Source organism: Cynocephalus volans, chromosome 7 (genome assembly GCF_027409185.1).
Source record: "Cynocephalus volans isolate mCynVol1 chromosome 7, mCynVol1.pri, whole genome shotgun sequence".
Lineage (NCBI taxonomy): Eukaryota > Metazoa > Chordata > Mammalia > Dermoptera > Cynocephalidae > Cynocephalus > Cynocephalus volans.
This window is the reverse complement of record NC_084466.1, coordinates 61193736-61219996: the sequence shown is the minus strand read 5'-3', so window position 1 is coordinate 61219996 and position 26261 is coordinate 61193736. Positions and strand designations below refer to the sequence as shown.

The 26261-nt window shown below is 42.3% G+C and overlaps 1 protein-coding gene across 1 annotated transcript in view; it reads left to right on the top strand.

The window, feature by feature from the left end:
* ENOX1 (ecto-NOX disulfide-thiol exchanger 1) overlaps nt 1–25513 on the top strand; it is a 186975-nt gene extending 161462 nt beyond the window's left edge. The window contains exons 12-14 of the mRNA XM_063102878.1: nt 2801–2903; nt 14744–14829; nt 25382–25513. Of these exons, the coding sequence (XP_062958948.1) occupies nt 2801–2903; nt 14744–14829; nt 25382–25513 (321 nt within the window). The remainder of the gene's footprint in view (nt 1–2800; nt 2904–14743; nt 14830–25381) is intronic.
* The last annotated feature ends 748 nt before the right edge of the window (nt 25514–26261 follow it).

Sequence of the window (26261 nt, the reverse complement as noted above, 5' to 3'; positions counted from 1 at the left end):
GTCCTGTACCACTTCCAGTGTCATTCTTCTCCCTCCTGGAGCAATCAGAAAGAAAGCTTCATCTCCACCCTGGACACAACTCACAGAAGTAGCCAGAGGCTGGGGTGTCTGCCAAGCCTCAGGTCTGTCAAGCCCAGGCCTGCTGGGCTGGGCTGTTGTGGGAGCCATGCAGAGGGTGCGTCCACTCCACAGTCACTGTCCAGGCCCATGCTAGAGCACACTGCTTGTGATCAGCAGACCACAGACTATGATCCAATCTCTAGAGATATTTTCACATACTGGTTGTCCTAGGACCTTTTCTTATCTTTCTGTCTTCATTTGCCCAACCCTAAAGCATCATCAAAGTAAGAGTCACTGGTGGGCCATATCTGGCTCTTTGTAGACACTGTTGATTGAGTAGCATTTGTTGGGGCCCTGCTTAATGTCCCCCTTTCTTTATGACTCCAGCTCTGGACATGGGATCAGGTGTCCAACAGCACACTTAGTGGTCTCAGCCTATTCTGCCCTTGCCATTTCCCTGTTGGCTCCTTACATCTGCCTGCTCTCTGTAGTCCGTTTTCCTCGTAAACCTCAATCCTCAACTGTGCGATGCCCAGGACACCACTCAGTCTTGGCAATTAATGTGGGCCTGTTGTCTGCTAAACTCTTGAGTAATTTCATCTGGCCTCAATTATCATCTTGGCTGTGAACAAATCACTCTGTCTTGGAGATATTATTTCCACTTAGCTCTAGCGTTCATTATTTGTATTTTTTATAATGATGCAATCATCATTGTAGTTAATGTTCTTCCATCCTCTGTCTTCCTACACCTCTCTTGGGAGACCTTTACAGAGCCTCAGCCTGCATTCTGCTCAGTCTTATCCACCCAGGCCTGGAAGCCCAGTGCGGGACCTATTTGTCCTTAGGGCATACCGTTAATGGAACTTGGCAAGATCCTTGACCCCACTAGTCCAGAGAGATGAAGTGTACACACAGCCCTTCTCTGCTCTGATTGAGACAACCCAATCAGAAGCCACATAGAAGGAATTCCTATTCCCCTCCCTGTAACCCCTCCTTATAAGATGTTCTAATGCCATCTACTTAACCTTTGGATGTGTTCTGTTTTAAAGTTCTTCATTGTGTTTCCACTGGGCCTGGCTCCCAAGTTCCCTTTTTTGAATCATAAGAGCATCTTTCATCTCTAATGACCTTGTACGTCCAGCTGGCTCCAGACTCAGCTTATGACCATTCCCTAAATTCCTTCTGGCCCCTGTCCTTACAAGACATTTCTGCCATCAGCCTCAGGCCTTAGTTGATACCATCTAGTCCATCAAGATCTTCCCTCTGGTCTGTCATCATATCACTGTGATTCCCTCAATTTTTACCTCACTCATCTTCACCTCTCAGTCTTGATCCCTCAATCTTCAGCAGGTGCTCCTGACCTTAACAGAAGCCTTGCTCCCCAAACATTACCAACTGCAATTTCTCAGTAGAGCCTTTTTTCCTGGCAATTTTTAATTACCTCCAATTTACAAAGGAGTTAAGTTGAGCTCATATCTATTTTTATTGGCATGCACTGAGTTTTTGTTGTTGTCATTAGTGCCTTCAGATGTGATTTGTACTCTTTGCATGCTCAACATGCTCCCAATTTCTATATTCTTGTATCTGGCCAGTTTTGTTAATTTGTACTAAGTAGTTAAATATCTATCTTGCAACCAGTTTCAGTCCTGGTAATGCCTGCCAGACCATTTGTCCAGTCCATCTGAGTTCCCCTTTGTCCCTTGGCCTTCCCTACCTATCCCCTATCATTCCTGCAGGTTCCCCGCCACTTAATGGAAATAGTATCCTTAACTCTTTGCTCAATATACATCTTTGAGAGCCATCTTTCAGTGAGCAACTCCCTTCCCACAGGGTTCAACTGCCCTAATGATTCTACTACCCCATATATGCAGATCATTAGGATTTTACTATTAAATCACTCTCCATTTTGAGCCCTAATATCAAGTGTGGGAAGATATGAGTTAAGTCTTTATGTTTGCTTTTAAATTAAAAAGACCATAGAAAAAACTAAAATAGTCCAGCTTCAGTGTTTCATGGCTTATTGGCTTGTTGTACAGTTCTTCACTCTTAGCTTCCAAAGAAAAGAATTTCCCAACCTTTGTTTTGTCTACCTTTTGCAGTTGTGGATGAGGACCCATACCTACTCAACTTAAACACTCCTAACAACAGTTCTTTTTTTTTTTTCTTTTAGTATTTTATTTTATTTTATCTTGTCAATATACAATGTGGTTGATTAATTACTAACAACCGTTCTATCTCAGCTTCCTAGTAGGCCCTGAGATAGGCTCACACATTATTTTTAGATAGTATTATAAATCAGTCTGCTATATTATTTTCCAGAAATTTTTTCATATTTGAAATAACACACATTAAAGCGGTTACAGTCAATCACAGTTTTAGTGAACAGAATTTAATCAAAACATGAACAAAAATCTGAGATAGTTTGTAACCAATTTGCTACTTGTGCAGAGTTACTTGGTTTCCTGGTAGCAGTGGCTAAGAGCCTAAGTTTCAGAATTACGTTTCTACTGGTGGGCAAATAGTTCAGTTGTATATACGATTTTATCTTCATTTATAAATGGAAGTGATGACCTCTTTTATAGAGTTTAAGAGAGATGGTGGGTTTTATTGAAATGCACATATATTGTTTGTTTTTTAATTTTTTACAGGAAATACATGAACACATATTGTTTTTGCTTTTTTAGTTTTTATGGGAAATACACAAGCACATATATTGTTTTTGTTTTTTTAATTTTTATAGGAAATCAATGTATTGACAGTCGCATTGGTCAACCAAGACCGAGAGAACAATATTGAAAAAAGAAGCCAAGGCTTAAAATCAGAGAAAGAAGCCCTGCTAATAGGTAAGGAACTTCTATATTGCTTATCTCTTCTGTTAAATAATTCTTAGGTAATAGCTTCAATAATATTTTAGTAATTCACTTCCAACTTGTTAACAATGTGAACAACTTTGTCTTCTGGTCAGAGGTGAGATTAATTTCATCAAGATTATATTAGGGTACTTTGGGCCGAGCCCGTGGTGCACTCAGGAGAGTGTGGCACTGGGAGCGCGGTGACGCTCCCACCGTGGGTTCGGATCCTATATAGGAATGGCCGGTGCACTCACTGGCTGAGTGCCGGTCACGAAAAAAGACAAAAAAAAAAAAAAAATGCGCACTCGGGAAGATTATATGAGGGTACTTCAAAAAGTTAGTGGAAAAATAGAATTGAAAGAATACTAATCTTTCCATGAACTTTTTGAAGTCCCTCATATTACATACATTTCAAGTTAGTGGCATAGAAACTAATGGGGAGTTTGCTCTTCTGTAACTATATATATTAATTGGTTGCCAGACATAAAACTGAGTTCAAGCAGATAATTTGCATCTCATGTGTCACAAAACTGAATTTTAAAGTTTGGACATGTCACTTCCAACTGGAGGCCAGGTTGGTTCTAGTTCAAAAGTTCGACACTAAGCCAGAGCCCCAGGCTGAGACTTAATCTCTAAACCCCTTAGCAGAGGCCAGACCTGTAATGCTGATGAAATAGGGGGATCCAGACTTGTGGTGCTAGGTTAATCCAGGACAGTCTAATCCAGGCATCCCTGCCCAAGCCTAGATCCACTTATCCAATATGAGCAAAAGAAGCTGGACTCTAAGGTAGGAGAAAAAGGGAGGAAGGAAGTTACTGTTCACCTGCAAACATTCAGTTTTCCCACAGAATACATCCAGGTTGGCTATTTCTTTATCTGGACGAAAGGAAAGCTCTAAATGTCCTCTTTTGAGAGACATCAGTCGATCCAGAAGGAGTGCTTATTCTTACAAGGCAGAGTTCTTAATGAGGATGTGTTGGTAACGTGCTGGGGACCCCACCTTGGAAGGCTGTATTTGAGGCTGTCTCAGAATCCCCTACATCCAGAGCAAGGGAAGCCACCATCTGCTCTCTGTGGCGCACAATACTGATTCAGTGGCACTGACCCCAGTGTGGGGTTCTAAGTTCAGACAGACTCTTCTATGGCATTGTTAAGAGTGAAGAATGAGGCCGTTGTACATGTGAGACAATTTATTCTTCTGTAGTTTGTTATTGGCAGAAGTAGCGGCCAGTTGCATTTTCTAAATATTATATGCACTCCTCTCAAAATGAGAGGTACACCAGGGCCTGTGGAAGCTGGCACAGGAGGAATGGAATTCAACAGATAGTCCACACTTCATCCATCACATATAGATTTTTCAACTACAGGGTTATCGAATATGACATCAACTTAGAGATACTCCAAGGAAAACCAATTATTTTTTTCTTTCTGATGATATACAGCTGTAATAGCATTCCATGCTCAAGTCTCAGAAGACATGCTGACATGCTATCAGTTCCAGGAACCCAAAATGAACCATATGTAGTTGGTAACTGGATTTTTCTTCTATTGGAAGATGTGTCCAACTCTGACAACTGTTTCTGTTTCAGTCCATGTGACAAAAGTGTGACTTCTCCTGCAATGCTCTTAGGGTACAAACAAAGCACATGATAATCCATAGTAAACATTCCCTCTTTAAGTGTGAATTCTGACTACTTGAAGGTTAAAAAAAAATGGGAACAATTCTCTGTTTCTTTATTTTATGTTTTTCCTTTCACTGGAGATTGCTATCTCTTTTACTTTGTTTTATTTGAAGAACACAGTTCATTTACCATGTCTTCTAAATAGTTACTAGAATATATGTAGGTGTATACTATTTTTCAATCAGCTACCTCAAAATTTAAAAAATGATATGGCATCTGTAGGTATTATTAGTTCCTTTGTCTGTAATATGTAGAAAATAGTACTTTTTTGATTGGGCTATAATAAGAATTGTGTAAAATTATGTGCATAACCCTGCCTTTAATTCAGTGCCTGTCATTTAGTACATGTTCAATAAATGTTAGATACTAATATCCATATTTTTTCTTCTGTATCCCCAACTATACTGGCTCATACAATAAATAGATGGCTCAATAGATATTTGTTGAGTGAATAAATGAATGAACAGTGGTATGAAGGATAAAAAAAATGATATGCTTTGCACACTGTACATTAATGGAAGTAGATTGGAAGGTTCTATTTATAACATGCCACCTCTGCTGATGTCTCATATCAGAAAAAAACTAAATTCAAATGTACTAGAAAAATATTAGTAAGTCATGATCTTCAATAAAAAGTATGCACAACCAACTCTACATTTTTCAGGATATTTCTCCTCACTGGTCTTTTGAACTAGTCCATCTATAATAGCATTTGAAGTTCAGGGTTTAGCAAAAGAGAAACAGGGGGTGACACTCATTTTTAACCAATATGAGAATGTTTAGGTAGAAGGGAGGCTAGTGATTTAAGTGTTTGATTAAAATAAACTTAATTTTTACCTTCAGTTCTCCATTACCTCTCTCCCTTCCAATATTTTATTTTACTCTAATAGTCTGACAACAGATGGGACTTCCTGTTCAAATCTACCCTCTAGATACCTATGTACTTGTACCGTTTTGCAACCAGAGACAGAATAATCTTCCAAAAGACTGCCACAGTGAAGAAGAGTTTACAGGACTGACAATCCCTGCCATTAAATGAGACTCTATGCTGTGATTGAGTTTGGCCATTTATACTTTGTAGACACCTGAATGTTGGGGCCATAAGAGCTCCCATGCAGTTTCTGGAATCTAGATATAGACTGTGGTAAGACAAAACTGCTCTGCACCACGCTACAGAGAAAAAGGAGTTCCTGTGCTGGGGCTACTCTTCGATGAAGAGTTCTTGTAGGTAGAATGATTCTAGGAGTCCCCTGGTTTGCTGGTACAGCTGGGGGGTTAGGAATACTCTTTGCATTTCCCTTGGAATCTTCCCTTAGAATAATTAAACCTGTAGAGAGGACACAATGGGCATGCTCTAAGCCAGTCTAGAAGGCCAGAAATGCAGCAGAAAATCTTTCTCAACTTGGAAATACTAATCAGCAAAATCTTCATCAGATCTCTGTACCTGTAGTATATGCTCTATGCCAGTATATTCAGATGACTCAGCATCCTCTTGGGGGCACATAAATGATGCAAGAAATGAACACTGGCACAGCTCTTGATTGCCTGGAAGAAAAGGTGAGAAATGAGTTACTCAAATGTACTCCATCTATAGAGAATATTAGTCCGTTTATGTTGCTTATAACAAAATGCCTGAAACTGGATGATTTATAAAGAAAAGCAAAATTTATTGCTTACAGTTTCTGAGGCTGGAAAGTCCAAAGTCCATCTGGTGGTGGCGACAGTGACCCAAGGGTGTCACATTGCAAGATGGTAGAAGCAGAGAGAGCAGAGAGAGAGAAAGACAGACTCTCCTCTTCTTTTAAAGCCCTCAGAACCACACTCTTGACCAACATTTTAATCCATTTACTACTACATGGTCCTACAATCCAATCACCTCTTCAAGGCTCCACCTTTCAACCATAATAGGATTTCCCACCCTCTTAACAGTCACAGAGGGGGCTAAGTTTCTAATACATAAAACTTGGGGGACACAATTCAAGTTTCAGTGAGTTGGGGGGGGGCACATAATTCAATCCACTACAGAGTATAAAACCGAGGCTAGAACTTCCTAAACAATGAGCAGTCCTAGTTATTTGTAATTATTTGTGATACTGATTTATCTGTGTATGTATTCTGTCCAGACTTTTTCATAAACATTTTATAAAATTGGAGTCTTTATTTTAAGGCATTAAGTTGGTATTTATTAGAAAGAATCGGCGGGATTTCATTGATAACATTATTTGGAGCTTTGCAGATCTGGACCGTGAGTTTTTGAATTCATTCTGCCATACTTTCTTCTTGACAATTAATGGGGATTGAGTGTTGTGTTATAACTCAGCTACAGAAGATAGGCCCTCAGCACATAGTTTATTGTTGTGATTTCTGGTTTCTGTGTTATTTTCTTATTAATCCTTGTGAAAACAGGTTGACATAGAATTGGACATTAAAGAGAGAACAGAACTGAGGCTACTAGAGGTGGGAAGTGGGGGAGGAGTTAGAAAGAAATTGGTCAAAAGCTACAAAAAATGATTATACTATAGTGTTGAATATACTAATTATCCTAGAAAAAAATGAAATTTTAAAAAAGAATTGGACCTTAAAGAATTAGATTTTTATGGGGGCACTGCAGGGTGGCATTTCATGTTCATAATTCTACAGTAACTGCATGTTAGGTCACCTTGACACTGCCCAGTGTCTATGCCAGAACTTCATTTCTCCTATGAGCCACATATTGAATTTGGCATACATTAAAGTTCTTTAGGAGAGAATTAATCAGTGCTTCTGATTTAGGAACAAAGCTTTCCAGCTGCATTTGGTTGGAAACTATTGGATATTGTTATGAAGGAGAATGGATCAAATTTTTTTATGGATAAGCTCATAGCTCTGAGACATTGACCGTATAACTCTGGTTCTGTATCACTCTCTTCTCTTGCTTTTTAATACTAAGACAACGTACTTCCAATCCTAGCAGCTCTGATTGGCACACTGTCCGTGCTAGTCATCATTGTAAATCCCATCCAGATACAGTCAAAACCTTCGACAACTTTAGCTGCTTATGAAGTAGCTTTTCTTTCAAACCTCCCTGTCCCGAGAACCATCCTCAAATTCATAATGGGCAGGCAAACTTCATTACGTAGCCTGACTCCTCTGCAGATCAGAACGTGCGTACTATGAGTCACCGAGAGGCTTCTTCACTGCAGGCCCTGCTGCCCACTCCTCTCCACTCCCCCATTTCCATCCCCGTCACCTCTCACATGTGCGTGCAGCCAGTCTGTATTGGAATTGAAATGCTCCCCCAATACATGGGTATCAGGAAGCAGATGAATGGAATATGGGGAAATACAGAAGGTTGAGCAATGACTTTTGGTGTTTTCAGTGAGTAGAGTTGAAGCTATATTTAGGCTGTACCTGAGAAAAGTAATCAGGAGAGTATGTTCCTCTCTGAAAGCTACTGACCATAAAGAATGAGTCATTGACCTAAATCATGTTTCCAAGGCACAAACGTCCATATCAATAAATCAACAAACATTTGTCAAAAGCCTCCTACAAGAATTATCTTCATTGTGGAAAAGAATCATCTGGGCAGCCTGTTTAAAAGGCAGAATCTTTGGCCCCACAGATTCTGTTCATTGTAAAACTAACATCAGAGGGAATACTGAAGCGGGCATTTTTGGAACCATGTTTTGAGAAATACTGGCCTGCCATATGCCAACACCTGTGATAGCTGATGGTGGCAGACGATCTCTTCCCTCAAGCAGTTCATAGTTAGTGAGAAAGAAAGCAATTATAATGAAATGTGTTTTTTTACTAAAATCGGAAACATAGAAGGGGCTACTTATGCTACAGCGGCCTTGTCAAAAGAATGAACAGTTGAGCTAGTCCTGAAGATTGTACAAGGATGTACAGGGTCTCACTGGATGGATAAAGAAGATATCAATGGCATTTCAGATACAATGAACAATTTACTGAAAGGCCCAAGTGTAGTCTGAGGGGCTTAGTTGAAAAAAAAACAAGACAGATATTAAAAAACAAAAACTAACCATGTAAGATCAGATTTTGTACCCAACAAATAAGTGGAACAAACTGCTTTTGGGGAAAAAAAGAATAAGCTTTTTAGAATCCCAAGGCAGTGAGAAGCATCGCCCAGAGCATGATTGTGAGAAAGCTGCCCCTCGGTCTCTTCTCTCCCCACCTCCCCTAAGTGCTTCACCTCCGCAGCTGCCCACAGACCCCGTTTCCTCGCGGCTGAGTGAGACCCAGAGTGCGCATGGCCTCCTGCCTTCAGGCTGTCCAGTTCCATGTCCACACAGCCTTTGGATGGGCTTCGACATGAGCAAGACTATTTCAGGCTGGTTTATGGTCAGGTCTCTGCTGCTCCCTAAGCAGCCTGAGGAAGCAGGGAGTATATTCTGGTAGGATTTCATTTTCATTTCGCTCAGAGAATAATGGGCCAACCCAGTTGAATACACAAGTTGACAATTCTCATCAGGTAACTAAATATAATTTAAAAGAGGAGTTTACAGGAGCAAAAGATGGGAGTGGGGTGGATTGGCCTTGTGACAAACCACACTTCCTGATGATCTCTGAACAGCCCTGAGGAGGGAAGGGAAGGACACTCTGAGTACTTGGGGACTGAGGCATTTGGTCTGCTGAGTAATCTGGGGGAAATCGCTTATCACCCTGGACCTAGGTCTTCGTCTTGTGTGAAGTTAGGAGGTCTGATTACATGGTCTTTTTCTCAACTCTCTAATCTATGAGGACCGTTATGAAACATCATTGCCCCTTAGGAATCACGCGTGTAAGGAGAGGATCATATACATCAACATATGCATCTTGTACCTATAGACCAAAAGGAAAGCCTGTCTTGGCCCCTTGACCTCTTTCAACACCAGCCCATTTCCCTGTTCCCATCCAAAGCATAACTTCTCCAGAACACTGTCTACACTCAGGGCCTCCGTGTCCTTCCTCCCACTCCCTGCAGCCCGCTCCGGCCTGGCTTGCACCCTCACGTGAAACTGTTCTGTCCATGTGACCGGAGAGCTTCACATTGCCAGTTCCCCACTGCTTCCACCATCAGCTGCTTCACATGGTCGACTGCGCACGTCTTCTGGAAGCACGTTCTGCTCCTGGCTGTCATGACACCACTCTCTTCATCACTCCCTCTCAGATTCCTTTGATGAACTTTCCTCAGCTTAACCCGTACATTCTGGGCTTTCTCAGGGGTCAGTCTTGAGGCCTCTTTTCTACCTAGGTAATTTCAGTGAATACTTGGGCTTCAAATCCCTTTTTATCACCATTGACTAATGAGTTTATACCATCTCCAACTACCATTTAATATCTCTATTTAGATGCCAGTGGACATCTCACGTTTAGTAAAGCCAAAACAGATCCTGATTTCCACGTTTTCCCTGCCCTGATGCTCCTCCCCCAGTATTCCCATCTGAGAAAATAGTTGCACCCAGTTGCTTAAACCAGAAACTGAGGGCTTGTCTTTTACTCCTCCCTAGCCTTTTTCACCACTTGCATGCTGTCCATTGGTCTACCTTCAGTGCCCACTACTGTCTCTGTAGCCCACATCCCTTCCTGTCATTGCAGGTCTCATGCAGACACTTCTTGCTGGCCTCTCAGTTTTCCTCTGGTCTATCCTTCGCACAGCAGCTTGAGGGAAATTTTAAAAACATACATCAGATCATGTCCTGCCCTTGCTTAGAACCACTCTTTTGGTTTCCTACTTCATTTAGAATTTAATCCAAACCACTTACCCTGGCATACAGGGTCCTCCATGATCTGGCCCCCATCGGCCTCTAAACACATGTTGTGCCACTCTACCCGTGGCCTGTGCCGAGAGTGGTCTTCCCCAGGCTCTCTGTGGCTAGCTCCTTCTCGTCTCACCCTTGCGAAAGTTTCTTTTCTCAGAGAGGCCTTCACTTGACCTCCCATCAAGGAGATCCCGCCCGAGTAGCTCAAGGCAACTCTTTTCTCCTCTTACCTGTTTTGTCCTCTTGGTTGTGCTTACCACTATCTGAAAATATTCCGTTTGTTTTTCGTCTTTGCATTTGTTGTCTGTGTGGCTCACCTTGAATAGAAGTTCCACAAGACAAGGAGCCTTGTCTGTTTTGCACAGTGCTCTGCCCCTCACACCTCGGCACTTGGCTGCTGCGAAGCACCTGTTTAAAGCATGTGAATGATGCAGTAAAAATCTAGTGCTATTTGGTTAACTTAAATGCCGCTCCTGTGGTCTTAGTGAGGTCCACGAGTAAGAATAAACTAGGTGGGTTTGATGAAAACAGCTCAGAATGCTTTATGTAGCCTGTTTAAATGAGCTTTCCCAAAGAGATTTGCCACAGGTTGTACAGAGATGGGTTGTATATCTTTCTAAAGTAGTTTTTAAGACCCTGAGGTTGGGTAAAAAGCCCAATAGTACCAACAACCTCCTCTGCTCCTTTTTATTTTCTTAAATTGGTTACTTACAACTGTATTTTCCACTGTTGGGAAACCCATTCTTAAATATGGAGACCTTCTATATCTCCATGAAAATGGCCAGGACTAATTGTTGAGCCCAACCCTGTGGAGATCCAGTTCAGTAACGGCTAAATTCTCCACCCTCAATTCATAGTGTTCTTTTTACCAACCCTTTAGCTGCCTCCCAGAGGACCATAAAATAGTCTCCATTTTCTAAGTTTGTAGCATTTTTCATTAGCTTTCGATTACAGCTATCCTTTTTCTAATACTAGCGAATATCCCAGTTCCTTTAAAGGAGCTGCAAAGAGGCTTAAGTTATTTACTTAGGAAGCTCCCCCGCAAATGAATCTAATCCAGAAAAATAGGCCCTAGAAGCCACATTTTTCCCAGGGAGCATGCTTGCTGCTTGTGTGCTGCTGTGGGGTGGGCAGGCACAGGGGTGGGAGAGGGGTGTGGAGGGGCGAGGCACTGGGGAGGATGCTGACAAATGCTTCCCTTTCTGCTCCATCTCTAGCCACCCTAGATAACTGGGTTGCCATCCACAGAAAAGGCTTGGGAAGCCTTTATGTGACTGCCTACTGTGGCCCCACGTGTATCTAGTGGCAATTGCTAAACTCTTAAGAAAAACAAACGGCTTGTTACTATCAGCTACCACCAAGATGGTTCTGAATACTCTCTTAAGGAGAAATATTCAAGTCCGTGTCAGGATTTCTAATCTGATTTTATAAAGGTATACAGAAATCATGGGAGTATTTTCTCCTTAGTTTTATGAGCAAAATAGTTGCAATGAAAATTTTCCATGCCCAAAACATCCAAGTTACTCTGTCCTTCTAAATCAATAACAGGATAGGTTAGGAGCAAGAATCACCAGTGAAGAAGGCCTCAAAGTTCCGCTTTTTGAAAGAGTATTACATCGTTGCTTAGTACCTGTAGAAATGTTTAAGGTTTTTTATTTATCCGCATTTATCAAGAGACTAATAGAAAGTTTAAAAAGGTAGACTAGCTATCCCCAGTTCTAGCAAATGAATTCATTTAACATGCGTCTGTTGTGAATGTCTACTATGATCCCAGCAGTGAACCAGCACCCACAGAGACTAAGGGCAGAGCTCCTTGGGGTGCAGGCCCAGGATTAGGGCTGAGGGACAGTAAGCGGGGGAGGGGGAGGGGTGCCAGCTTCCCAGAAGCAACAAAAGTGGCCACTCTAGGGTCTCCCGTTTCTGGTGTCCCTAGATTTTCTGTGTCAGCACTTGTCTCCTAGGCCAAGAGTTATCACCTCCCACCCCCGCAGCCCCATCCCCTGACTCCTTCTATTCATGCTACTGAAGACATGTAAATTCCTGTCACACTCCCGTGAGCACCTGCAAGAGAGGCTGTGGGCTATCCAGAAGACGTTGAAGAGTCTCCATCCGGTGGAGATGTTAATATGAGGGCACTTCAAGAAGTTCATGGAAAGATTCATATTAGCTTTTAATTCTGTTTTTCTGCAAACGTTTTGAAGAACCCTCATATGAAAAATGTTTCTCTCTGTTTGCTTGGGTCCCTGAGGTAGTTTATTCCTAAGGCTGCTCAAGCCCATCTATCCGAGATGTCCCCTAGCTGCACAGTAAACTCACATGTCCTTGTCACCCTAAACACTGCAATGTCACGGTTGTTCCCCTGTGCTCAGCAAGGCACAGGGCTGGGTCAGTCAGCCTGTGAAAGGAATTCCTTTCCAGCCAAGGAAAGGAATGTGCTCCCGCCTGCAGCACCCCTGCCTGCCATCTGAGTCACGCTGTTGAGGCAGCCCACCCCTCCTGGGGAGAACCCTGTGTGGAAAGAGAAGGAAAAAGCTTGTTCCTAGGAGCACCCCACCTACTCCTCCCTCCCCTGTCCTCCTCCTTGGGAGGGGCTGCCTGCCGTTTGCTGGGGTCTCTGTGGAAAGTGGTGGGCACAAAGCCACCTGTCCTCAGCCTGCACAGTCGGCAAAAGCCCTATTCACCTGGCCCCTCTCCCCCACTTCAGACGTGCAAATGAAAGAGATAGCTCTTAAATACTTCTGTTCTAATTTCTTTAACAAGATTGTTCATTAGCTTCAGTATTTTAACTCTTATTAGTAACAGAATTACTTACAATGCCACCTTAGAGTCGAGAATTTCAGATACAGGGAAGTGGTTGCCAGCTCTAAAAAATTAAAGTGTGAGGGTAATTCAAAATGTCTGTGGAAAAATAGAATTAAAAGATAATACAAATCTTTCCATGAACTTTTTGAGCTATTCTGGTATAAATAAGGGGAAGGGGGCAAAAAAACAAAAACAAAAGGAAGTCATAACCTCAGAATAAAATGGTAGTTTGTATCTCAGGAAGAACAGGCAGTCTCTGAAAACTGAGATTTTAGCTTTCTGGTGAAATGGAATGAATTGTTTCTACCTTTCTCATGTCACTGTTAATCTTTAGAAACCTCATTAAAGCAGTCTTCCGAGGAAAGGTCTTGGAGCATGCTATCGAGACCCTTCGGTTCTCTGTCCTGGGCTTAAGGATGAACTGGGAACTTTTCTTTAAAAACTGGTGTCATCCCAGATCATCCCAAGTATCACACGGGAGGTCAGGGGGCCATGAGACCCTATCCAAGGTCAATCCAAGGTCACCCACAAACATAGAACAACCTAGTGCAAGAATAATGTGCTCGCCCTGACCTCATCTCATACATATGAGGGTCTTCTCTTCGACCTCTGGCTCCAGAGCATCAACACTCACAATAAGCAGAACATGAGGGCTTAGCCTCAGAGTGAATTCATCTCAAAACCTGTTTAAAAGAGAACTAAAAAATGTCAGTCTGAGCACACCTTAACAAAAAGCAGCATACGGTCTACGGAGGTGACTTCCTCATTTTCACTCCTGATTTTGGATGTAGGCGCAGGCAGGATGGGAAGGTAAAGCTTTTTACTTCAGCCCTGACACCTGCACCCAGCTTTCCATTTGTCAGTATAATGTTGACAGCTGATTTTCACGATGGAAAAGCTTTCTGATTTATAACCCAACTCCAGCCAAACCATCCATTCCCAGACCTTTTAAAATGATCTTGTAAATTACAGCAGCGAGAAGAGGAGAGCAAGCTGGCTCCCTGTAAACACAGCCACAACCAGGGGGAGACGGCAAATGTTTCAGGAAGAATTTGTGCTTTCTCCAGTAGCAGTTAGGGGAAATACGGACTAAGTACTTTTCATAACTGGCAACTGTAATTGTCAGGAAAATCTGAGGCACTGTGATTTCTGACAGCTGTGTGAGCTGTTTCCACACTGTAAAGTCCACCAAGGGAAAGAAAGGAGATAATTTCATCCTTCCAATAACTACGGATTTATATTGGTAAATCAAGCATAAAATTGATAGTTGAAATGCTTCCAGGAATCTTTGTTTAGAAATATTATTCATCTATATGTTATCTCAGAGTCTAGCTCTGCTAACTACTATCTTTCCAGGAGATAAACTGTTCTGTTTGCCAGGTTACTATTACTGTCTTCAGAACACTCTATTTTTGATTGCTTGTTGAGTGCTGTTAGAAATGGCAGGACCAGGGCCGGCCCGTGGCTCACTCGGGAGAGTGCGGTGCTGAGAAATGGCAGGACCATAACCCAGCCTGACAAAACAGTCATTGGGGTTAGATGACATGATTTAACCAAGACTCTCATTTGCTTCTAAATAACTTCCAGTGTTTGTCTTTTAATGCAGGCATCATATCAACGTTTCTTCATGTCCATCCTTTCGGAGCAAATATAGAATATCTTTGGTCATACATGCAGCAGCTGGACTCCAAGGTAAACGATTTTTCTCTAGTGAACTTGCAGTGCTGATATTTAGCATGTTGATTGCTAGCTGCAGCTGGACTCTGTGTGAGCTGCATTAGGGATATAATAGCGTGTGGAGGTTTATCAGCACTTCTTCCCAAGGACCTCGGTTTGGGAGCTAAAAATAAATAAATACACAAACAAGGGGGGGGCAGGGAAGAAGACACAACAATCACAATTCCTTGAACTTGTTAAGACAAGTGAACAGATATGATGTTGATGGGCGGGAGGGGGAAGAAGGTGGGAGGAGGGAGGAATTGATAAAGAGATATGAAAATCAACTACATTGTATATTGATAAAATAAAATAAAAAATAAATTAAAAAATTAAATAAAATAAAATGACAGCGACTTTCAGCAGATGCCAAATTACTTTGAAAACATTGAGAGATTTAAAATTACAGTTTGGCCTGAAAGTTCCCAAAACAAGGGAGAAATCAGGTGATTGTGGCTAAGGAGCATTAGCTTTAGGCCATGTCCTCATAAGATTCTATGTTAAGGACTTCACACAATAGAGGAAGACCACCTCGAATAGTCTGAAGATCTCATATGACTCTCAATAAACTACTAATGGCTGTTTTATTCTCTAAATGGAAAAAACGACTGCAAAGTCATTCTCAGCAGAGCCCCTCAAGGGTCACACCCAGAGTCAGCATCATTCCTCCTTTGTCTGAAACCCAGTTTCTCGCATCTGCGTATTAACTGTACTCCTAGCCCACTGTAGTATTTGTGTGCCAAAAGAGAAGGGGAAAAAACAGTTCTGTTTATGTGTCAAGTTCAAGTGAACAGTGAGAGGGGCCCCTCTTTAAATGAAATGAAGTTACTAACCTACTGCCCAGGGAAGCCCGGGAAGGAGATGGACACAGAAGCAGAACAGAGAAGTCACTGAAGAACTTGTTAAATTTCCTGCTGTGGAGGAAAATGGAAATATGTGAGGAGCTCCTCCACGTGGCACAGCAACGTATGTGGCCTTTGTACAACCAGACGTAGAGCCTGCAGTTCTATGACCCCGAATAGACACATGTAACTAAATGTTCAGTGGTTAGCATGGATTAAGTTACTACATCATGTTCTTATTTTGATTCAAATGATCTAACCAATACCTGATCCCAGACCTGCTTGACCCTTTAAATGGATCTAATACTTCCCTTTTGAGAGAAATCATCTGGGACAAGTATTTCACTCACCAGGATTTATGCCTTTTTATGATAGGGTAAGACCAAAACAGGGCAAAAGGAGCTAGATTATGAAATTCTTGAAGTCAGAATCATATTATTGTTTCCCCTGTGGCCTCCCCTCCCATGGATAGGGAGGTAATGGGAAACGCTCACGTTCACCTCAGATGAGACGGGAAGGATGTGCTGTAGCATGTGACTTTGCTGTAGTAAAGCGCTGAAGGGCTTCTGTTGTTGGTTCCCCCCTCGTCGGGATCCTTCTTCCTTTATTGGGATCCTTCTTCCTTAACACCACTGCCATTTTCACCCAGAGGATGGTGCGCCGGTGTGCTTGCCAGAGAATAAGCCCTCGAGAAATGAAGCCTATTGTCGCTGCTGCCCTTCCCTCTATTGCTGACATGTCTTTTCTCCTCTTTCTGGAAATCCCAGTGGGAAGTCTTAGATGAGAAGCAGTTGTTGTTTCAGTATGAGCTGAGATGGCTGAAGAATCCATTTGTAATTTATCTAAGGATTTCAGGACTCATGTCTCCTCTGCTCCACCACTGCAGGTGGATGATCTGTGAGGATCGTCTATGAGGAGTGTGTGTGTGTGCGCGTGTGTGTGTGCATGCGTGCGCGTGTGCGTGCGTGCGTGCGTGTGTGTGTAAAATCACCTGGGGGGGGACTGATGAATGAGGAATTGAAGCTGTTCCATTCTTACCCTCAAGACAGAGCTCAGGTGAGATTTGTGTCTTTCCCTCCTTAGTCTCTGTGGAAAGAGAATTCACATGCCCCGTTCATGGCCATTGGACAATAGGTCTTTCCAGAAGGGATTCAGTCAAGGGAATTTCATCTCTTTGCAGACTGGAACTTTTATTTTAGAAGATGAAAAGGCAGTATCTCCCTCACGGAGGCCCCCCCAAGACAGCCCTCCATCTCCTTGACGAAATGCCCAGTAGAGCTGTCATGTTTTTTCAACATACCTGGGGTAAAAAATATCGAAAAAGTACTCTGACTAAAACTGCTGGGTGCCAGGGATTGGAGCACATATTCTTTCTATCCCAGTGAGGCTGAGAGGATAGTTAAACTTTTTAATTCAGGGAGCAAATTATTACTGTAGACAGGAATGCCATATCCTCGGGGCTTTAAGCAGAAAACAAAATAATGAGAGGTTTGCCCTCTAAGTATCCACCAGGGCCTTGTCCCTGCATCAGCTGCCAAAAGACTCGTAATCCTGGAGCCGGCGCCAGCCTGTCGATGCCCATGTTCTCCAGTGCAGGGGCTGGTCCACCTGCCTCCGTTAATCAGAATGAACTGCGGGTCATGGCTCCTCCCCCACCCCCGCAAGGCTTTTTGCCTCATGTTGCATTAAGGCAATGGATTCTGTCCTGCAGCCACAACATGGAGTTTGCTGACTCTAATAGGATGGCTTTTTAAAAACTCCGCTTAGAACAACGCTTTCCTTGCAATTAGACAGCATCACCATTACTGCAATTGTGAGATAACATCAAGATTCTGCCCACCTGCTACTGATGAGCACAAGGACAGAAGGCTCAGCCCAGCCCTGTAACGTAGCTGTTTTTATTAGGATTTCCCTGAAGGCCACATATGGGTATAAAAATGTCTAGAACTGAAGGAGAAACAGGAATTAATTTAAATTATGCTGGGCATGTAAATTGCACATGGCTCCCTAAGACCATTTAGCCCAGTAATAAGCCATTTTCTATTTAAATATTATTCCTACTCTTGGGAATGATATTTACATATTTTTCTGTTCTTGTTCTTTTCTAAACCACCCTCACTCACCCAGCTCACGTGTATCAGAACATGTGACAAAATCAGAAAGACTCATTCAGAAAAAGACAGGATGTGGCGGTGGGGGCTGGGCAATGGCTTCCTGAAGCTTTACTGAGTCAGAAGTCAGTCGTGATCTGGCCACAGGCAGGTAAGCTCTTCAAAACAGATAACACTGTCTTGAAAATGGCTTCTGATCAATACATAGACTCCCAGTTCAGCCCCGGAGCCCATCAAGCATGCCCTCAGTGCTGATCCTAAGCAGCACAGAAGACACATTTCAGCTGAGCATTAGCAGATGGATACTTCCTGTCACAGTCAAGAGCGGGGGCTCCTTGGCTCTTCCCCAGTACATGTATTCTTCAGATGAAGACTCAGTTCTCCAAGTGTGTCTGGCTGCCCCCTCTACATACTTGCAGCTTCTTCCCGAGGCCCTCAGAGTCAAAGATTTGGTTCTGAAAACCAGATGACATAATGCAGCCACAAATGCTGAAAGACCTAGAAAGACCTGCCATTGTGGCTGGACACCACTGTTTGGTGACCAGCTTGGATATTTATGGACATGTGTGCATTTTCCACCAGAAGGGCAAATCATTTGCATTTCTGTACTAAAAGTATACCTCTAGAAACACAAAATGTCTTGCCCGTTCAAAGGAGATTCAGATCTTGCTTTAATTGGACAGCATTCTTTCCCAGACCGTAGCTGGGTGGTGAGGATGGGTGAGATGTTCTCAGGAGTGTTTGTAAGTTTGCCTGCCTGAATATTTGATATTATGTATATTCTGGTGTTCTCCTTAATAGCCACCCATCATGCTATGTTAATGAGTAACAACTTAGACAGCCTATACTGTGTTTAGATATTGTAGCACCTCTGGAAAGCACAGGACAGTGGGGGTAACACTATTGTCCCCTTGACTACATAAAGAACAGAAGGGGAGTTGCTCATCCACAGCGAGAGGAGTTGATAAGGTAACCAGAGACGCAGTGGATGCTGGGATAACTCACTGCTTTTCGTGTGCCTAGCACTGTCCTGGCAACCAGAGAAGAGCCAAGGATGGCCAGGGCACGAAAATCTACGATAGAACAAGCTTGCGGTCTAGTGGAGGAAATGGTATAATATTTATGAAATAACTTGAGAATCAGACATGAACTAATAAAGTGCTAAGTTAAGGCTGGCCGGTTAGCTCAGTTGGTTAGAGCACAGCCTTATGACACCAAGGTCATGGGTTTGGGTCCCCACACTGGCCAGCAGCCTTTCCCCTGTCCAAACAAAGTGCTAAATTGGGCAGAGCATATGTTTAATGAAATAGGAGTTAGAAGGGACAAAGCCGTGAGCGTGTCACGATTAGCAGTGAGGCGGCCCTGAGTCCACGCTGACTCTAGTGTCTCCTCTGGGCAGCTCTAGCTAAGTGCCACCTTTCTTCCCTTTCTCCTTCCTTCCCTCGCTTCCTTGCAGATCCTTTTCTCCTTTTAATCCTATTTTTCTTCTTCCTTTTCTTTTCCTCCTCCCACCTCCCTTCCTCGTCCAGTTTCTACCTTTGCTCTTTTTAACTCATTCTGTCTCTCATCTTTCCTCTTCTTCCTCCCTCCCTTCCCTTCGTGCCCCATCTACATTCTGTGTTTCTCTCTTAAGTCTTCACTGCAAGGTGTGTGTGCTGACACCAGGCTCTGCCCAGGGATAGGAAGGATGAAGGAGATTTAAATGTGCACTGAAGGCCGAAGGTCAGTTCATCCTGTGCAAGGAAATCTGGTTTTGCATTGGGCTTCCCTGGCTCTCCAGTCTTGACACAGCCTCTGCTCACATCTTCTCAGTGCCCCAAACAAGAGCCCAGCTTCACTCAGCTGCCCTGCCTGATATGGGATACAGGGCCAACCTTCCCCATAATAAAATTGATTTACGTCTGCACATGTCCATTTGTACATGTGCTTAAAGACCTGGCTGGGAGGCAGTGGGCTTGGGCAAGAGTCAGCAAATCGGAAAATCAAGCACATCTAAATTACCTGTGCAGTATTAACACCACACAGCTCCCTTGGTTACATGAAGCCTTTTTTTAAAATCATTTTTCTTCTTTTTTAGTTATAGCAAATCAATTCTTCCTAAAAAGAATAAATGTTAGACTTAGAAAATTTTAAATAAAACGGGGTGGGAGAATCTATTGACATTAAAGGTTGAAAAGGAAATAGGGTAGCTCAGTTGGTTAGAGCGTAGTGCTGATGACCCCAAAGCCCAGGGTTTGATCCCTGTACCGGCCAACAAAAAAAAGAAGAAAAAAAAAAAAAAACCAGACTAATTTCTTGGAACAAAAGTCAGCTGTGTAAGAAGAGGGTAATAGGGTAATAAAAGCATCAGGTTTATGACAATATTCCCCACTTCCCAGAGCACCAAATATATGGTGTATGGGAAAATGAGATTTCATAGTCACAGCACCCTTCCCTAACCTACATCATAATGCCTTACGGAGTTCTCTTAACCACATGTATTTGATTCTGCTCATAATATGCTTATGGGAGCGGGAACACATTGCCCTGAGAGCGGGGTTGGATTTGGCGTCAGAAGCCCTGCTCTGAGTTTTAGCCCCTCCACTCACCAGCTGGGCAAGCAACAGCCCCACCCTGCACCCCAGGCTCCATCTATGAAAACCAGGAGCTTGGAGAAAATCCCTGACTGCAGAAGTGATTCAGGAAAGGGAATCCTGCACAAGAGGAGGAAATGGGTAAATTTTACTCTGAGCTTGGCCAGTGAGATCTGGATGATTTGTTTTATATGATAACTCCATGACTCTTCTAGTTCCCAGTACCAAAAAAGGATATTGTGAAGGTAAGTTACGAGAGCTGACAAATCACAAGGAGGAGAAGAAAACAGACTTAAAGTAAATGAAGATATTTGTAAAGTAAAACTTCTTTGGCCATAGGGTAAAAAAGACAAATTAAATTTTCTCTTGAATTTCTCTTGAAAAATCCCAAAATGTAATATGTCATAAAGGCTATTTTGTCAGGGTGGAGTATAGGTTTAAAAACCAAACTAACCTTAAAGTAGTTTCTCCTTGATCTTTCTTCTGGCATGAGATATAAATGTCTTTAAGGAAATTTTCTAAGTTTAGCTGAGAGCTTTATTAGGTGGGTATTTTAGATAGGATTTCATTGGAAGTGGTCTGTTCCATAATTATGATACGTCTCTGTGCACGTTATTTACATCTTTATGGCAGAATCAGGCTTTTACCTTATACTACTAACAGAAACAAAGTTAACTACATTAGAGGAAATTAATTTCTGTTATATTAATTTCTGGCTTTATCAAAATCTGAAATATGGCTAATTGGCTAACCAAATAAAGTAATCATGAGAATTTCAAATCCCACTTTCACTACTTCTCAGCTGTGTGGCATTGGGCAACTTATTGTTAAATAAGGCATCTCTGTGCCTCATTTTCACCATCTGTAAAATGGGTTATGTGTTATTGTGTGTATTAAATGACTGAATATATAGAAAGCATTCAGAACAGTATTAGGCACACCGTCAGTGCTACTTAAGTGTTGGTTGCCATTTGTTTTGTGCTTTAGATTGCATAAAAGACTTATCACATCCATTCTGAGATATTTTCCACAATCTAGTGGACAGATAAATTTTGAATGGCTCAGCATAAGACTGGCACTAGAAAAATGGAGGGACCAGCACTCAGACCAAGTCTGCAGCACATTCAATTCCCTTGTCTTAAAAATAAGACGGACCTATTAAGGGACTGGAAATGTAACTGGTCATTTAACTGGAAGCTGGTCGTTCCATGCAAATTTTTTGTGTCTACATTTTTTTCCAGCAAGTGAGGGGTGTGCTTTTCTAGAGAGCTTTCTGACAAGACTATGTGGATGAAGTGCTTACTCTATGCCTGGCCCCTCAGTGAGGACTCAGTTGGTGGCAGCTATCTCTCCTGCTGCAAGTCACCTTCTGGTTCCTTTGTGATTAAAGTTGAGGGTCAGGTCAAAAGACAATGGAAAGCAAGATGTTGCTACATTGCAGTGCATGCTAGCCAAGACACCCCATGATTTGTTTGCTGCTTTGGTGAATGGTTCATTTGGGGTACCCAAGCATCAGCCTATGAATGTGTAGGAGCCAGTTGAGTTGGGAATTTTTTTTTTTTTTTACTGTTGATGTTGATATCACTCTAATAGTACTCATTACAGCAGAGCCCTGCTCTCAGTACCCACCCATGAATAGAAAGGCAGTGACCAAGAGGATTATTTCATGTTCTTAGTCCACCCCTTGCAGAGACTGGAGTCAGCAGTGAAAAACACGGCAACCTGGATCTGAGCCCCCGCTCCACACTTACTGCTCGTGCTATCCTGCAGGAGTCAGCTAATCTTTCTGAGCCTCAGTTCCCTCATTTGTAAATTATTTCCTACCTAATGAGAGTGTGGTGAGAAAGTGTTCTCAGAAGAGTCTGGCAAGGAACAGGCTTGCAGTGATTGTGAGTCATTCCACCTTTTCCAGCCAGCTGCAGGACTGGATGCAATTGCCTGCCCTGACCCCAGCAGACCCTTCAGGAACTCAGCTTTTCTCTCTCCTTCTTAATAGCACAACGCTTCTTCCCTATGTTTCCAAGGGAAGTGATAGGCTACAAATGAGCCTCTGGTGGGCTGGCGGGCACCTCGGTCAGCTTCGCCATGACCTCTGCTTGACCTGGGGAAGGACGGCTCATCGCAGGGTGGCACTGGAATTCGAGAACTGGAGTCTACCGTAGGTTATCTGTGCTGTGCACCTCTAGAGGAAAGGAGCCTGTGAAGAGGATAACTTGACCTCATAAAACTTAAGGAAAACTTCCTCCTAGAAATCAAAGCTTAAGGAAACCATACCTCTCCATACTTGCCCCTTTGGCTCATGAGCACAGAGCTTGACCCACCTACCACATGTTTGATAGAGTGTCACTTTCTATGAGTATTGCAATATTGACGTCAGAGGTAGGGTCCAGGTGGCCCTGATAGTCAGCCTCAACCCACCCCATCCTTTTACCAGGTTCTTGACTCTGCCACAGGAAAAGGTTCAAGAGCAGAGTCACAGAAGAAGGTGAGAACAGGTTTAATGTAATGAATAACAGATACATATTTCACAAAGTGGGGCCTAGCTCCAGAGACTGAGCAGGGCCCACACTAAATTTAATACACAAGAAATACATAAAGCTCAGTACAGAGTGCAGGCTGGCTTAAGAGGATGAGCAGCTGCTTGCTCAAAGTAGCTTGATGCAAAAAGAAAGAAACACACACATCCAGGCAGAGGGCAGATTAGCTCTGAGAGTGATCGTCATCAACCCCTCTGCTGGGATTCGGTATCTAATGAACATTCAGTTAAGGGGTGGTTCCCAGTTATGTAACATAGTCTTGCATAGGCTCAGTTAGTCTCGGAGTGTGTTCATTGCTCAAATCCTATCACATGTACCAGGCACATTCAAGAATATTCTGTGCTCTCTAGCACCTCTAGTGGAAGGTCATTCAGAGTACTGATCATGCCTGGCTACTAGGGTTATAAGCCCCTCTCCACTGAGAAATCCAGCCACTGGATTTGCATAAGCCAGTCCCTTATGGTCTCATCTAGGTGTGGAAAATAGGTCTAATTAGCAACAGTAACTTTTCTCTAGGGTAGAACCTAGAGAAGGGGCCTGAAACCTTGGGAGATGGCTTGAAATCCAGAGGCATTCCTATAACCCAAGCCCAGGGAAACTGAGCACCTCCTATCTCAATGTATACATATATACACATACATATATATACACAGAGAGAGAGAGATTACTTGGGCCAGTTACTGTTACATATTCCATGTAATCCTCACAATTACACTGAAAGAAATATTATTTCTATTACACACATGAAGAAACAGAATTACAAATATTAAAAGTGATCAGCCCAAGGTCACACAGCTTAAGGCCTAGCCCAGACTAAAATCCAAGCCTCTCTGATTTAAATCCCATTTTTAGCCCAAATGTGCCTGATCTTAACAACTACTTTGGGCAGTTGTTAAAAATAGATTATCTGGGCTACATTTCAGACCCGCTGAATCAGAGTGTCCAGAGAAGAGGCTAAGTAATCTAATTTTTTAAGTGCCCTCGGTGGTTGCTATTTAGAAAGAAGGCACTACACCCCCGGCTGTCTGCCGCAGCTGTTGCCAATAATCATGAGCCCGCTTAAAGCATACCAATGCCCAGCCCCCAACCCGCATGCTGTGAGTTATTTCTCAAATTCTGTCTTTGATAAAACATTTAACCCTCTGCAGTTCACTCAGTTTTCTCACCTGCAGAGTGGAGACAGATTATAATATCTGCCCCACACATCTCACAGAAACATTGTGAGAGAGAAATGAGAGTGTTTTGTACAGTGCTCATTGAAAGAAAACGTACTTTTCAAAATCACTATGAACCTTCTAATAATCTGTTTAATAGGCTTTTATGGGTTGACCTAGGGATCTAATAATCCTTCTAACATGGTTTTGTGGGAAAACGCATTCGGATTTCAAAATAATTTATACAAAAATTTTAGAATGCAATTTATTTCAACTTTCAGGACTGCCTCTACTTAAAGTTTAGTATTAAAGGCCCAGGATTATTGGAAATACATGAAATCCTTTCCATGTGAATATAAAAGGAAAGGTTGATTTGACTTCTTGGTGTATTTGGTCTCTCTTTTAAATGAATCTTAATATCATTAAATAGAAAGTGTAGACTCTAAAATTATACCTTCACAGTGATAATAGTATGAAAAATCATAGCAGCTCGGATTCATTGAACATTTCTATGTGCCCAAATCTGTGCTAAGCCAGTAGTTTTCAAATCATCCTTATTAAATTTTATTCCCATTTGTTGAAGCTTAGACTAATTACCTCTGTAAGGGTCATTTAGCTCCTAAGAATGGTAGATGTGGGACTCTAGCTGAATATCAGACCCCAAATTAGCCACTTTGGGGACTGGGATCCAAACATAGGAAAACAAGAGCAACAATAGAGCAGAAGGGTATGGTTGATTTGTTTTCTTTAAAATTAAGTGAATTATTGGTGTAAAAATTCAGGTAACAAAGAAAATTGGGAGAAGAAAGAAATTGCATTAAAAAATCTATCTGGATTTTATGACTGGATGTCAAGATTTTTGTTGCTGTAGGTTTTGGGTTTAGTTTCTGTTCCTAAACTTTCCTGTGAAAGTTAAAGAGAAAGGAGTTTGCGCAGAAAGAAATCCTTCCTGATACCCTGTGCTCCTCGCTGAGTTAGAGAAAACTGCTCCCCTTCCTAGTGCGGATGCGGCACCAGCAGCTTTCCAGGGGAGATGAGGGGTTTGCTCTGAGCCCTCTTACATTCGCTCTCTATCGCCTTTTACATCAGGGAAGGCTGTCAGGGATGCTGGTGCCAGTAAGTCAGCCGTCTGTGTGAGGGGTGAACCTAGAACCTTCCCCCCTTATCTCATGTCCCACCCTGGCAGCACTGACAGCCAAGTAGAAAATTAAATGTTGCTTGTCCTCCTAAGATAGCACGCCCTTACCAGACCCATTGCCTCCTTTAAGGTGAGTTGCTTTCCCCAAAGTGACTTTTCTTCCTTTCTAACAGATATCTGCAAACGAAATCGAAATGCTTTTGATGAGGCTGCCCCGCATGTTCAAACAGGAATTCACGGGTGTGGGAGCAACGCTGGAAAAAAGGTGGAAGTTGTGTGCCTTTGAAGGAATTAAAACTACCTAACTGCGAAGAGCAAAAAAATCTCTGGAAACAAAATCGTCTGAACCTGGCCAGAGCTGTGCACCGTGACAACAAGAGGTTCGGGGTTGGTCCCACTTGGGACCATTGTGGAGCCTTCAAAGCCTGACTTTAGTTCCTTCTGTGGCGTTCTCTTGTGAGTGGAAATGTAATTGTGTACCCGTTTCTTACAATAAGCAAAGCTTCATACTGTGACAGGTCTGTTTCCTATGAAAACCAATGATCCCACTGTCATACTGATGGCGAAATCTTAAACTCTGCTACATTTGAGAATAGCTCACCAAGCAAAGTATTTAAAGTTAACAGTGGTGTAGCAATGATTGTTGCTAGGTTACAGAGTTGTACATGTAATGTATAGCTGAAATCATTAAATGACATTTTCCCAAAAGTCTGGTTTTAGTAAAAATAATAATAATAATAATTTTACAGTGAGGAGAAATCATACCAAAAGAAAACTTGAATATGTGTCTGAACAGTTATTGTATTTTGTAAATTAAGTTATATGCTATTCCAGGGACTTTTGCCTTATTGAAGAGGCAGAAAATATGATTGGACTCCTTGAGAATGCTTTATCAAGAATATTATTTTTCTAATGTAACAGTTCTCCATCATAAGTTCTTTTAACATGGACTACATAACAATTTTCATAAAATGTAAATAAAGGAAAAACTAGTGCTACTGTCTTGTTCTTGGTATGTAACATTCAGGTTTATGCATCAAAATAAACATTCGG